We start from the raw sequence: 14,347 nt of genomic DNA, 5'->3' as shown, positions 1-14,347 counted from the left end.
TGGAGTCTCCAAGTGTCCTCTTTTGGAGAGACACCTACAATTACCTTGAAAACCACTTTAAGAAAATACAGTGTTGTGAGAATCACCCTTCAATCTGATGGTTTACTTTGCTGGATATAGCAAATGATGACAAAATGAACATGTTAAACAAGATACATGATCTGTGCTTAATTTCACAATAAGTTTGCGATTAATCACGATTAATCACACAAAAAGGGAGTGATTAACATTATATATATATATATATATTTTGGGGTGAATTGTGACCTGTTTTGTGAGTTTCACCCTTATTTGTCAAGCAAGAACAGAAAAAGCTTGGCACCTTTAGACAATCATCAACTCATTTATTATCACTGTGAATGGTTTATGACCGTGAAAAGAAAAATGACTCTGACCTTTGCAATGTTTGCTCACTTTACAGTCTCGAAACATTTAAACCTGCAAAACAGCTGACGAGTTTCATGCAAAAGCAGTCGACGTTCTCATAATTTACAATACCAGAACTTACAGTTGAACATCACAACATACTGTATTTACTGATAATGACTCAACAAAGATTAAAGTGACAAGATAGATATTTAGACAACTTTACTGAACCAATGAAATCAACACACTATAGTCAAATGTCTGACATAAGACGGACAGTACATTATAGCCTATAGATAATATGACGGTGACATGAGGGACAAACATCTGCACAGCTTGCTGTGGGATTAGCTGGTATTATGGAAGATTTTCACTATTAAGTAAAAAGATTTTCTTCTCCAAAACAAACACAAATTGACTCAAATTACTGCAGTGACATAATTTGTTTCCTCCATAACAAAGAGCTTTTGTCTCTGAACACACTTCAGCACTTCCTCATAGGTGAATGTGAAATTCCCATGAAGCCTTTCACACGAACCCCAAGGAACATGAGACTTTTGTCTGGTATGCAAATCTATAATTCGCGAATGGAGATTTCCAGCATTATGTTTAAGAGGTGCTTTTACAGAAACGCCTCACAGGTCTGTAATTGTTTGCATTGAACAGCACATTAAAAGTAAAGCCAAACCCTTCAAAGCTATTGTTAAATGTTTCGCTTTGATGACTGAAAGCTGAAATGCATGACACAAGAGCTTTAAAGCAAATATTTAGTAAATATTCAGTCTCATTCAATGACATGCGATGCACGTTCATACGATGTAAAACATATGTAAACACATTACGACAAGGAATGTTTTGAATCCATTTCACATTCAAGCGTTTACATGCTTATTTTTTTCCTGTTAATCGGATCATTTCAGGTCAACGCCATTTTATTCTGATCCATTGAGTTGTTTACGTGAAGATTTTTCAGTCTGATTGAGCCATCAACCCGATTGTAAACGGATATGTAAACGTAGATACTGAAAATCCTGTTTACCTCTTAATCAGGTTTTGAACAGACTTTCACGTTATTCAGTTTAGCGCAACAAATACTGTCAGAACAGTCACCGTGTATTTCAGGTTTGCCTACAATTTTGACTCATGCATTATGCATTATGAATCATGCATCATGCATTAATTTAATAAGTTAAAACATGGACATGTGGAAAAATGAAACGGGATAACACTTGTGAATACGGCAATGCTACAAATAAGCTTAGTTTCAGTCAAAGTGCACAACCAGTTTGAAAACACTCATTGCTTTTAAAATTCCCTTCAGTGTTGCCGGTGAAACTTCGACAGGACACTGTCCATCTACCTGACGCAACGAGCTGGAGAGAACCAACAGAAGATGTTCTGAGATGAGCATCAAACATCTCTTACTGAGATGAGCACTGGAAAGAGCAAGACGCTCCGCCGGTTAATTCCAAGACAAAGACAACCCAGTCCATCTGTCCAAAACAACCAAACCAACTCTAGGTTCCTCTCCATCTCTGAAGTCCTCCTCGGGTTGGGTTACGTCTGTCCTCAGAATATAAGTCCTCTCGTCTTGTTCTCCCTCCAGAGGAATCCCCGGCAGCCAGTTCTGCCTGTAGTTTGACGTCACCACGTCAGAAACATGTACAGGCAGATAGGATGAGGATGAGTTACTCCTCTGAACTAGGTCAGTTAGTAAAGGCGCTTGTTCTCCAGTTAAACCTTCTGATTCCTGATCTGCAGCTGGAGAACTTAGATCAGCGTCAAACTGAAATAAACTGCCATGAAACTGCAGCGCACCGTTTTTAGAGAGCCTAACTGGTACCACCAGGGCAAAATCAGGACGTACCAGTAAGCAGCTGCGCTCAGTGTCTGAAATGCTTAAAACAGGCTCCGAAGAACCAATCGAACCCGAGCTGGTCTCATCTGCTCTGCCATCGGGTGATGGCTCGTTGAAGCTCTGGACGAGGCTGTAATGCACCGAAGACTCTGCGCTGTCAGGGACCGGGACGTCCTGTTGACATCTGTAGGGCTCCTGGGATGCATAAGCAGACTTCTCTGACTTCTGCTGGGGAAAAATGGGCTGTGGATTACAGTTCCCGACAAATCCAGACCACACTTCCACTTTAGATATGTCGTCCCGGGGATTTGAACAAAATGGCTGACTGGTGTTCTTTGACAGCATCTGTTTTACATAGAGAAGAGAAAAAGCATCATTGATTGCGCGACTGCGGGTAGCTTCAAAAGAAGATATTTATTTCATTGAAATTGATATGTTCTATACCGAAATAAACTGTTTTGTGTCATATATTTTTTGTTTTTATTTATTTATATTTATTCTTCAGTTTTAACAGAATTGGACGCAAATTGCATGTTGTTTCTTGCACACTTAATTTAAAGTCATTAAGCCAATCAGATACAATCAGAACGTTCGGTCACTTCATTCACTTATAAAAGGATTTCCCAAAATCATAAGTTGATGAAGAGCTAATAAATTAAATCATAAAAATTTAAATCAATAAAAAATGTTCAAAAATAAGAGAATAAAAATCAATTAAATAATAAAATGTTTTTATTTTAAAATGACTGATTTGTTTATTTTTCATTTTTATGATTTACTTGATTTTTAGTAAGGGTTCACTTTGTTTACTTTGATTTATTTTAAAATGACTCATTTATTTTAATTTTACAATCAAAATAAAACATTTACTAAAAATCAATTAAATCATAAAAAAGTAAACCCTTACTAGTTAAATCCTAAAAATATACAATTCAATTAAAAATGGTAAACATTTTTTTTTTTTTACAATTAAATTAAACTCTTACTAAAAATCAATTAAAATAAATTAAATTAAAATAAATAGTTGTCAAATGAAAATAATCGAAACACTTAATAAAAAAGAAATATGAAATATTTGATTTGCATGTCATATGACCATTAATCAACATCAGAGAACCGTAAACATGCAAATGTGTTGTTAAATTATTGATATATTCACTCCAAAGATATTTCAAGTAAATATTGTAGGTCAAAGGGATTCGGCTGAATCCCTGACTTATGTATGATCAGATTGATTCAAGACTCCATGTATTTGACTAGTTTCATCAAACGAGCAGCGGCCCACAAGGAAGTTTAAAAGTCAAAGATGGTTTGTCAAGGAAGCCAAATATTGACTTAATTAATCAACATGAGGTTACACAAAAACCCAAGCTGAGCTAGTTTACTGAACAAACATCATCATGCATGATTTATATTTTCATATCACGAATGAATAAGACTTTTTATAATATCTTAAATACCAAAACAGGGTAAATAATCCATGAAGGCACTGAAGTGCTCTAAGGGAAATCTGTGATCTGGCTAACTCATTTTGTGCTGCCGAGAGCAATGCGCAGATAAGGCACATTCCTTCAAGAGACTTAGGAGAAACGCAACGCTCTTGTCAAACAGGACTTTCCACTGCCAGTAAGATGGTGAGGAGTCGATTCCAAGAATGTTCACCTGGAAATTCCCAGTGCGAATATGACACAATCACTTACCAGAACTTTGGGTAAGGAATGCTTTCTCTTTATAGACATCTGGCAAAGCGTAATGGGTAGGAAGATCAACAGCAGCAGAACCAGCAGACCGGGCCACATTAATATATGAAACCTGGAATTAGGCACTGAAAGACACAGAGATTGCAGATGAATACAAATAGAAAAGAGTTTAGTCTGTAAATAGTGCACATATTAGGGTTTTAATTTCTTTTCAGCAATTAATTGTGCATGTCTCATTTGATATCTTTTTTTTTTGCATTATGCAATGAAACAGATCATTAAAAAATATAAATAAAATAATTAAATATAAAATTAATTAATCAATACATAACAACAAACAAATAAAATAATTAAATTGCATGTTGAGTTTAAAGGGGATTTAAAGGGGTTCAATTATGCTGATTTATAGGCTCATATTTTTTTTGTATGTTTACATCATTTAATGTTCAAAATACCTAATTATTTGTCTTGTAATTTCCATTGTTGCAGCACCTGTTTTCACCTCCTGTCTGAACGCTCTGTTTTAGGTTCAGTTTTTTTAAAACCCGCCTTTTCGAAAAGCACAGTCTGCTCTGATTGGTCAGTCTGTTGTCATTGGTCTACCACTAAGAGCTTGTGTCAGAAACGTAACGCCATAACCGGAAAGCATCAGCTCTGGAGGCTTCTTGAGGCACTGTAAACATTACTGTAACTACGCTAACTATGGCGTCAGTTTTGCCATATCAAGTCTGAAAATGACAGTCAAGAAGAACAAGCTGATCAACCCGAATCATCTTCGCAAGCACAACTTTTCTTTTTTTTTTTTGCATACGCCTTGGGTGGGAGTTATTTAAATGAGGAATATTGTGATGTGTTCGTTCCCGGAAGAGGACGTTTCAGGGTGTTCAGAAACAGTGACACTGATATAGAGAATAACGTTATGCTTCGCAACTTTGCAGACCTTTTTCATGCTCAAACAGCAACATTACACACTAAAGAAAGCTGAACATGTTAAATAGCATTATTGGACCCCTTTAAAGTATTGAAAGGAAATAACAAAACACTGAAAACTGAAGGTAGTTTTCCACACTCAAAGCACAACTGTTCAATTACCCGAGACATCCACACAAAAGGAGGCGCTTTCACTGTGATTGGACCGGAAGGGGTGTGTGAGTGTATAAACCACATCACCACAGTACTGCACGTCTGTTTCCACAAGCCATATAAACACTGAGCGAGACGTGTCCTCATATACCTTCAAAAACAAGACACATTGAAGACGTGTAGTGAAACGGCAAGGGACAAAAAATGTAGACACACACACACACACACGCACGCATGCACACACGCACTCTTGTACATCTATCTTTATGAGGACATTCATTGACACAATGCAGTCTCTAGCTGCTTACCCTAACCTTACCCATCACAACTAAGTGCCTAACCCGACCCCTGACCCTAAACCGACCCTTAACCTCATTATAACCTTATCCCTAAAACCAAGTCTTGACCCTCAAACAGGCCTTTAAAGGCTCTCAGAAACTGAGGAGCGGCCAAAATGTCCTCACTTTACTCTCTTTGTCCTCACTCCAATGGTCTAAAACTCAAACTGGTCCTCACAAAGATAGTTGTACAAGTACACACACACACACACACACACACACGCATGCACGCGCACGCACGCGCACGCACACACACACACACACACACTCATACATTATATATAAATATGCATAAATACATTTAGCTGTAAGAGAGCAGTAATAATATGAACTGGATGCATATGACTGAAGGAGAATGAAGAATAATAACCTTTCCATCCACTGACTTGGGATGTGTCAGATGAACTGTGTACTTGACGCCTACCCAGGACGTGACATTCTCAATGGAGCGATTCCAAGGGATCATCGGCGGGGAAACCGTCACATTCAGATGAGTTTTGTTTGACGAGACTGACAGCTGTGGAGCTGCTAATGTGGCTAAAATGAGTGAAACAGAACAGAGATGTTGTATAGATTTTGAGGAACCATCATGCAAATCAAGCTATTTTCCATTTTATTATGATTTTGATAAACAGATAAACAGTTTACTGTCGGGTCAATCAGAGTCCTGCATTAAATCCTTCAGAGAACTATTCTAAACAGATGATCACAAATATAATTCAAATGAAAGTCTAGATTAGAAAATCTTACTTTGCCGGAATGGAGAAAAAATCACGTCACCCATGCACAGCCCACCGACAGTGATTCTGACGTGATATTTAATGGACACAGAGGACAACACATCACTCATCACATCAGTCAGGTCACAAACAGGAGCGGAGATGTTCTGGCACCACGTCACTGGGCGATATGGATTCCCATAACTGCAACAGAACAGACATCAGTCAAAAGAACAACAACACTGTAAATGTAAAGAACATTAAAGGGCTGGTATAATGCCCTTTTCACATAATGTAAAATAAGTCTCTGATGTCCCCAGAGTGTGTGTGTGAAGTTTTAGCTCAAAATACCCCACAGATATTTTTATATAGCATGTTAAAGTTGTCACATTTTAAGGGTGAGCAAAAACGCACCGTTTTGTTTCTGGCCCTTTAAATGCAAATGAGCTGCTGCTCCCGGCACAGAGGGCGGAGCTCCAAGAGCTCATGTGTTAGCAGCTCCGATTACCTCACGCAGACACACACTAAAATGACAGAAACTGTTCTGCATTTATGTTTAAACGGAGTCAGACAAAGATGGAGAGGACTCAAGAAGAAGTGACAACATGTAGAATGCAACAGGACGGTTAGTTGATGAATTTTTGTAGCTGATGTGGAGTTAACTATCTTCAATTAGTATATGTTCTGTCATGATAATCTAAAAATTGCTCATATAGGAACTGTTGTGAGATGCAAACAGAGTGACTTTCTATTGCATGTGAAAAGAAGGATGCTACAGTTTGAGCTGACTCACAAATGTGCTCGACTACAACAACTCTTCCTCTTCTCAACCCGGACTGCGTGTTCCCGGGGGTGGGGTTTATGTAAATTCTAGGGTTGGTGATGTCACTAACCCGGGAGGAATGTCGTGTAGTCTCTACCAGCCGTTTGTTGTAGTCCTTAAAAAACAATTTCTTTAAAAGCAAATATCTCCCTTTGCTTTGAACTTTGAGCGTTGTAACTTTGCAGATGTTGTTTATGCTCAAACAGCAACATTACACACTAACTAAAGTTAGAAAAGTCAAATCATAATCAACCACCCCTTTAAATAAAGATGTGCTGCATGTAACAGACAACACAAGAAAGGGTTCCACTTTAATTCTAGCCATTCTACTAACTATAAGTAACTTTGCAACTACATCACTCTCATGAGAGTATTAGTAGACTGTAGTAGACTGTCAGGTTATGGTTAGTTGTTAGGGTTCGGTTAGTAGAATAAGTTGCCTTTTAGTTGTCAAGTTACTTATAGTCAGTACAATATCTGTTGAGGAGCATCAAAATAAAGTGTAAGCAAATATTAAGCATACAGTCTACTAATACTCTAATGACAGTTAGTTGACATGTATTTGCAAAGTTATTTATAGTCAGTAGAATGTCTAAAGTGGACTATCGAAATAAAGTTTTATCGTGAATCAGCACCCATTTAACACAGCTCTTGTTTGTTTACAGTCCCGGTATACATTTTAATTGACTAGACCAACCAGACTAACTATTCTACACATTACACACCCTGTATACTGTGTGCATGTGTCATATAATGTGTAACAATGAGTATCTGATATTGCATGTTTAATATCTTTGGAACAACCCTTCATATAATAACTTACTTAGTCAATAGACGCTAATTTCAAAGCTCATCCTCAATGCAATTATTTTAATTACGCATTTCCAATGTGTAAAATCTCTTTTTGTTGAAAGAGTATAGAAAGCTCCTGTATGAAGCGATGGCCGGATGAGAGGAGGAACGAGAGGTTAAGAGGTTGGACTGATGTGTGCCGGCGAGCAGCTCTTGCATTACAGTCGTGAGATTATCTGGAGCTTCTGAAGCTTTCGTCTCTCATCCCCGTCAGCCTCACTGACCCTCCCAGCATGCACTGCTGCTCGCTCCGTTCCCATCAGATTTATTTTTCACCATCAGTGTCTCTGCCAAGCGTAACTGTGACTGGTGCAAAAAGATTGGGTGCCAAGGACAGAGAGGGCCCGCAATGTTTCGCAGACGTAGCTCCGTTTCTAATTGCAGTTCACAAACTGGAGAAGAGATTCACAGCCGGGTGACCACAGCGTGTCCTTCACCAAAGCAAAGTCACGATCTCGACACTTTGTGCTGTTATTCACAGAAAACAGAAGGACTGATAGGAAGGAATTAAACCCATGGCCAACTACACCTTTATTTCAGTTATATACACCCTGCCAGCCAAAAATCCGCTGTTTGGATTTAAATAAGCAAATACTTAAGAGTCTATGATTGGATCATTATTGCAGCGATTATTATGTTTCTAGCATGTTATATGTTTGGCAACAGTTCTTCTAACCCTAATTAATGAAGTGTGTAGCTTTTCATTTCTTAAACAACCATGTAGGAAGACACATCATGGCCATATTCCAGGATGACAATGTCAAGATTCATCAGGCTCAGATTGTGAAAGAATGGTTGGGAGGAGCATGAATAATCATTTTCACTCATGAATCCAGAGCTTAAATTCATTGAGAGTCTTTGGGATGTGCTGGAGGAGACTTTACACAGTGCTGGACTCTTGCATTGTCAATACAGGATCTTGAGCAAAGATTGATGCACCTCTTGGTGGAAATAACATCACAACATTTATTTCCATCAAGAGGTTCAGCAATTTTGGTCAAGATCTTATACTGCATATATAATATAATCATTAATACAATAATACATTTATACATACCGATACAAACATGCCTATGAAGGTATAAATGATGTGCCCAAAGCCTAAATCTGAATTCAGAATGGCACATAAAATGAAAAATGCATTCTACGGAGCCCCTGAAGGGACACGGTTATAGGCTTGCCGGTAGTCGGTTACATTACAGTACATCATATTTCACTTATCACATAGGAGAGATGACTGACAGGATGATGTTGGAGGATTTGATGCGCATAGATATAGAGCGTCATTGACAATATCTTATCTTGTATAATGTGTGGCCAGTACCGCCGCTCCATATACACAGAATAAATGAAAGTGAAAAGTGATTTCAATACCTCGCATATTGATAGTAGCTCCCTGATGCTCGCAAGTTATATACAATATAATTACCCAACTCTATAATTGTGAGAGAACGCAAAAGCATTGAAATATATTTTCTCTGTAGAATGCGTAATTTCCTTTCCCAACATAGTATTTGGTTTCGGGCACTTCCCTAATAAATGCTGTTGTAAAATCTGTACTGTAAAAAGATCTGTACTGGACACATTTGCAAGAAAAAACAAAGGAAAGGTCCAGCCAGGTTTCCCCTGCATGGCTCTGTCACTCACTGGTTGTACTGAACACTGTAGAGAACCGTTTGACCTGGAATGTCAACAGCTTCCCAATGGAGAACACTGAAGAAGTTCTTGGACTTGACATAAGCCTTCGTCAGATTACAGCACCAACAACCTACACACAAACAGGAGACGAGAACAATGAAAGTGAGATGGTTTTACAGGTCTTAACTCCCAACTCTGAACACCTGTGATGATAGAATAAATCAGGTGATGATGTTCTAGACTTAATGTCTTTTGTCTAAAAGTAAAGTGGACACTTTCTCCCTCGGGAAGGTTTTCCATTTATACCCTACAGCTGCTATGGTTACAACACACATCATAACAAACACCAGCACCCACATACACACACACACTCCCATAATAATCATTCCACACACTAACAGGAGAGGAAACAACATCCTTTTGAGCTACATCCACAAACCTGCTCCAGTTTGAATCAATAAATCGCAGCATAATGCTATATAACCTTTAAACCTCAACTTTCCTTTTCTACTTTCAGCAATTGAAGGACAGAGTTTGATGAGTATCTGACAGCAAGATGATGATATAGAGTTGTGCTCAGTTCTCCATCGATCATAAGCCTTGATGAATAATCTCTTCACGTTTTGGTTTCCCTCGAGGAAAAACTGAACAGCTCCGAACATACCAGCAGGGCTTGTGGCTTTTGCAGAAAGTGTTGTCCATGTAAAGACAAAGCCCATGTAACTTCTAGAGATGGTGCAACACTCACAGAAATTTGAATAAAAATAGGTTTTAATGGGTAGATACAACTTGCCAAGTGGTCTGTAATTTGATTAGAAACTGAAATATAATACTAATGAAAGCTCAATTATATAGATTTTAAATTACATTTGTGCCTGCACAAATACTAATAAACCAAAAAAGAAAGAAAGAAGAAAAACCAACAACAACAACAAAAATCTTGAATGCTTAATGACCTTTAATTATAAGAAAAACTCTTCGAATATACTGATTCATGTATTTTTACATTAATCTCCTTTTGCACAGACAGGAAAAATCTGAATCTGTAAAAATACTATAAAATGCATTTACAAACATAATATTAATGTAATCTTAAATTATGGCTAATTACCTGTAATTTGAATGGTAAAACTTTAAATTACAGCAAATATCTGCATTTCGCTGTTTGATTAAAAAAAAGGGAAAAATATGGAAACTTGTATCCGCCACAAAATAAAACAATTTTAAAGATAATTGTGACTTTTTATCTCACAATTCGGATTTTTTCTCTCTCGCAATTGAGAGTTTATATCTCACAATTCTCACTTTATAACAATTACCTTTTTTATTTATTTTTTATTCTGTGCATGGCAGAAACAAGCTTCCATAGAAAATTCTGTAAAAATATTAATAAATCACAGACCTGTACAATTAATATATACCATTACCTATGTGGTGTAAAGTGAAGAATTTAGATATGAATCTCAGATGCAGAATATTCCTCAAATTAAGCCACCAAAATATAAAATAATCAAAACTTGCACTAATTGGTCACAAATGTGCAAGGAAAAACAGCTAAACAATTATTAAATAATTAAATAAAATAACAAAAAAAAAAAAAAAAAAACTAAAACATAAAAAAATTATGTATATATATATATTTTTTTATATAAATATAATGGAAAATACAGTTTTGTGGCCAGTAAAAAATATTTATAAATATTTATTTTTTGATATATATAGAAATATTCAGCCCACACATTTTCTCATTTTAAATAACAAAGAAAGAAAAAAAGAAAAGAAAAAAAGTTATTTTTAGATTCTCTTTTTTTTTTTTTTTTTTTTTACTCACCAGCACAACAGAGCAAAAAAATGGCAGCTCTCAGAGGCCACATATCCAGACGTGTGAGAATATCTCCAATTGAGAAACATCAAATAAAGATCCAGTGGTCAGAGACACAGTCCTCTCATTATTTCCTTCAGACGCTTCCAATAATTGTCATTTCCACAAACAAGAAAAATCACATCGAGTCTCATGGTGGGACATTATTTGTTCACTGCCAATGACAGAGTCTCTTGCTTTACACGCTCCGTTCCATCTCTAACCGGTCTGAAGAAAGATCTACCCATCCTCAGGTGTGCCTGTGAACTTTGGAGCGTCTTATCAGCACGTTCCTGTTTTCTGCTGTTGGCCTCCACCCATTAAGGGGCGTCTATAGCCACATCTAGAATTTCAGGTTTTAACAGCTGAAAAACTGAAACTGGAAATGAAGCACTTCTCAGAAAGGTGTGGGAGGTTCAGTTGGCACGTGCTGCTTTATATTACCTGTAATGACACAAAACACAATCATTTTACAGCATGACATCATGCGTTACAGAATGTGTGACTGACAAACAAAAGTAAACAAAAGTGTAACCTTAACCACAGAAAGGTGCACATGCTGTAATAAGGCTCTGATCATCTTGACTTTTGTGCTTTTAAGTACTTAAGTCTAGGATTAGATGTATTTTGCATGCCAATCAGTCGGCTATATATATATATGTGTGTATATATATATATATATATGTGTGTATATATATGTATATATGTACAGTACCAGTCAAAAGTTTGGAAACATTACTATTTTTAATGTTTTTGAAAGAAGTCTCTTATGCTCATCAAGCCTGCAGTTAAAAACAAACAAAAAAACAAAAAAACAAAACAGTAATATTATGAAATATTATTACAATTTAAAATAATGGTTCTCTTTTTTAATATACTTTAAAATGTAATTTATTTTCGTGATGCAAAGCTGAATTTTCATCAGCAAGTACTCCAGTCTTTGGTGTCTTATGATCCTTCAGAAATCATTCTAATATGCTGATTTATGATCAATGTTGGAAACAGTTGTGCTGCTTAATATTTTTTTTATAACCTGAGATACTTTTTTCAGGATTATTTGATGAATAAAAAGTTAAAAAGAACTGTACTTATTTAGAATAGAAATCTTTTGTAACAATATACACTACCGTTCAAAAGTTTGGGAACAATAACTATTTTTTTTTAAAGAAATTAGTACTTTAATTCAACAAGGATGCGTTAAATTGATAAAAGGTGATGGTAACGATTTATATTGTTAGAAATGTTTTTATTTTGAATAAATGCTGTTTTTATGAATAAATGCTGTTAACGTTTTACTCATCAATGAATCCTGAAAAAAGTATTCCAAAAAAATATATTAAACAGCACAACTGTTTCCATCATTGATAATAACTGAGTATCAAATCATCATATTAGAATGATTTCTGAAGGATCATAAGACACCAAAGACTGGAGTACTTGCTGATGAAAATTCAGCTTTGCATCACAAAAATAAATTACATTTTAAAATATATTAAAAAAGAGAACCATTATTTTAAATTGTAATAATATTTCATAATATTACTGTTTTTTTTGTTGTTGTTGTTTTTTTTAACTGCAGGCTTGATGAGCATAAGAGACTTCTTTCAAAAACATTAAAAATAGTAATGTTTCCAAACTTTTGACTGGTACTGTATATATATATATATATGTATATATGTATACACAGTATATATAAATAATACAACGAGTGTGGACTAACAAATTTCCTAATGCAAAGGAAACTGAGCTTGAAGAGCCAGAAACGTTGCTCTCTCTTATTTGTGTAGTATGTTTCAGGCTTTACACCATCTCTGCTCTTTGAAAGACGTGTCATCCAGCATGTCTGGCAAAACAACAACGTCCATCCTACTCTTATTTGCTGTTTGAGTTGAGTTCTGTCACAGAGACCGATGTGATTCCTCACAACTCCTATTTCACAGAGATCTGTCAGGCAGAAGGACATTTTCAGGAAGCTATTCCATAAAATCACAAGCACCTTTAATCTCAAACAGATAGTGAGGATAACGGCTAAAATCCAGACAGTGAGTGTATAATAATCCGACACTCTCAGTGATGAGACGGCTACAGGTGAAACATACAGAACAGGTAATATGATGCACTGCAGGAACAAACACAGTTCCACTTTTCAGGATACTGTATCTTAAAGATAATTTTGTACAATTCATTTGAATGGTTTTCATAATTGTTTAGTGAACCATAAGCAATTATTGCACACGCACCTGTGGAACAGTCCTTTAGAAACTAACAGTTTACAGGCGGTAGACGATTAAAGTCACAGTTCCAATAACTTAAAGAGACCTTTCTACTGTCTCTGACAAAAACAGCAGATGCCCAGGGTCCCTGATCATCTGTAAGAACATGCCATAGAGACATGAGGACTGCAGATGTGAACTGAGCAATAAACTGCAATGCCAAGTCAAGTCAAGTCATCTTCATTTATATAGTGCTTTTAACAATATAGATTGTTCCAAAGCGGCTTTACAGTGATAATAGGAGATTAAAGTAACAGAGATTGTTTTGGCTTTATAGCATCTCTAGAATAAAGTTATTGTCCAGCTAAAGTTAGTTTTGATTGATTCACTTCCATCGCAACGATCTTTAGTTATTAACTTAGGGCCGCTAACACGATACCGTTTTAACAGAAAACTCTTAAGTTCTTTCTGCGCAAACTTCAAAAACGCGAACCAGTGAGAACGCTGATGGCCTGCACATGCGTATTACGAGTTCAGTCTATAGGTATGTGCGTTTGAATATATGTGCGCAGGCGTGTAGTCCTTCCCTACAAATCAACCCTCAACATACTACTTGTCTGGCCTTAAAATTAATAATACAGAATTTTTATCGCTTCCATGTAGCCACGCGAACCGGAATCATCACAACAACGCTTTATCTGTAGAGAGGTAAAGGGAGGGGAGGGAGGGAGGCCTTCACAGGGAAGAGCCTAGTGGACATTTCAGGACTGCGCTGTCCGTAATGTAAGACACAGAGAGACAGAAAGTACAGCTGATCATCCTTGCAGTGTCCACTATAGCGTCCTTATGGCAAGTTATGAGGACATACAGGTGTGCTTGTATTACATCATGAATAA

General features: G+C 36.6%; 1 protein-coding gene across 1 annotated transcript in view; it reads right to left on the bottom strand.

The window, feature by feature from the left end:
* Nucleotides 1-271: 271 nt before the first annotated feature.
* The window catches only part of ifnlr1 (interferon lambda receptor 1), a 34,225-nt gene continuing 20,149 nt past the window's right edge, over nucleotides 272-14,347 (bottom strand). Inside the window, exons 2-8 of the mRNA XM_079894658.1 lie at nucleotides 11,209-11,682; nucleotides 9,387-9,507; nucleotides 6,096-6,268; nucleotides 5,716-5,882; nucleotides 5,017-5,158; nucleotides 3,925-4,049; nucleotides 272-2,569 (exon numbers count right to left, since the gene is read on the bottom strand). Coding sequence (XP_079750784.1) covers nucleotides 1,829-2,569; nucleotides 3,925-4,049; nucleotides 5,017-5,158; nucleotides 5,716-5,882; nucleotides 6,096-6,268; nucleotides 9,387-9,507; nucleotides 11,209-11,251 — 1,512 coding nt within the window. The 5' untranslated portion in view covers nucleotides 11,252-11,682 and the 3' untranslated portion in view covers nucleotides 272-1,828. The remainder of the gene's footprint in view (nucleotides 2,570-3,924; nucleotides 4,050-5,016; nucleotides 5,159-5,715; nucleotides 5,883-6,095; nucleotides 6,269-9,386; nucleotides 9,508-11,208; nucleotides 11,683-14,347) is intronic.

This window comes from Squalius cephalus (assembly GCF_949319135.1).
Source record: "Squalius cephalus genome assembly, chromosome: 15".
Classification (NCBI taxonomy): Eukaryota; Metazoa; Chordata; class Actinopteri; order Cypriniformes; family Leuciscidae; genus Squalius; species Squalius cephalus.
Note: the sequence above shows the minus strand (reverse complement) of the source record. Positions and strands in the feature narration are given on the sequence as shown.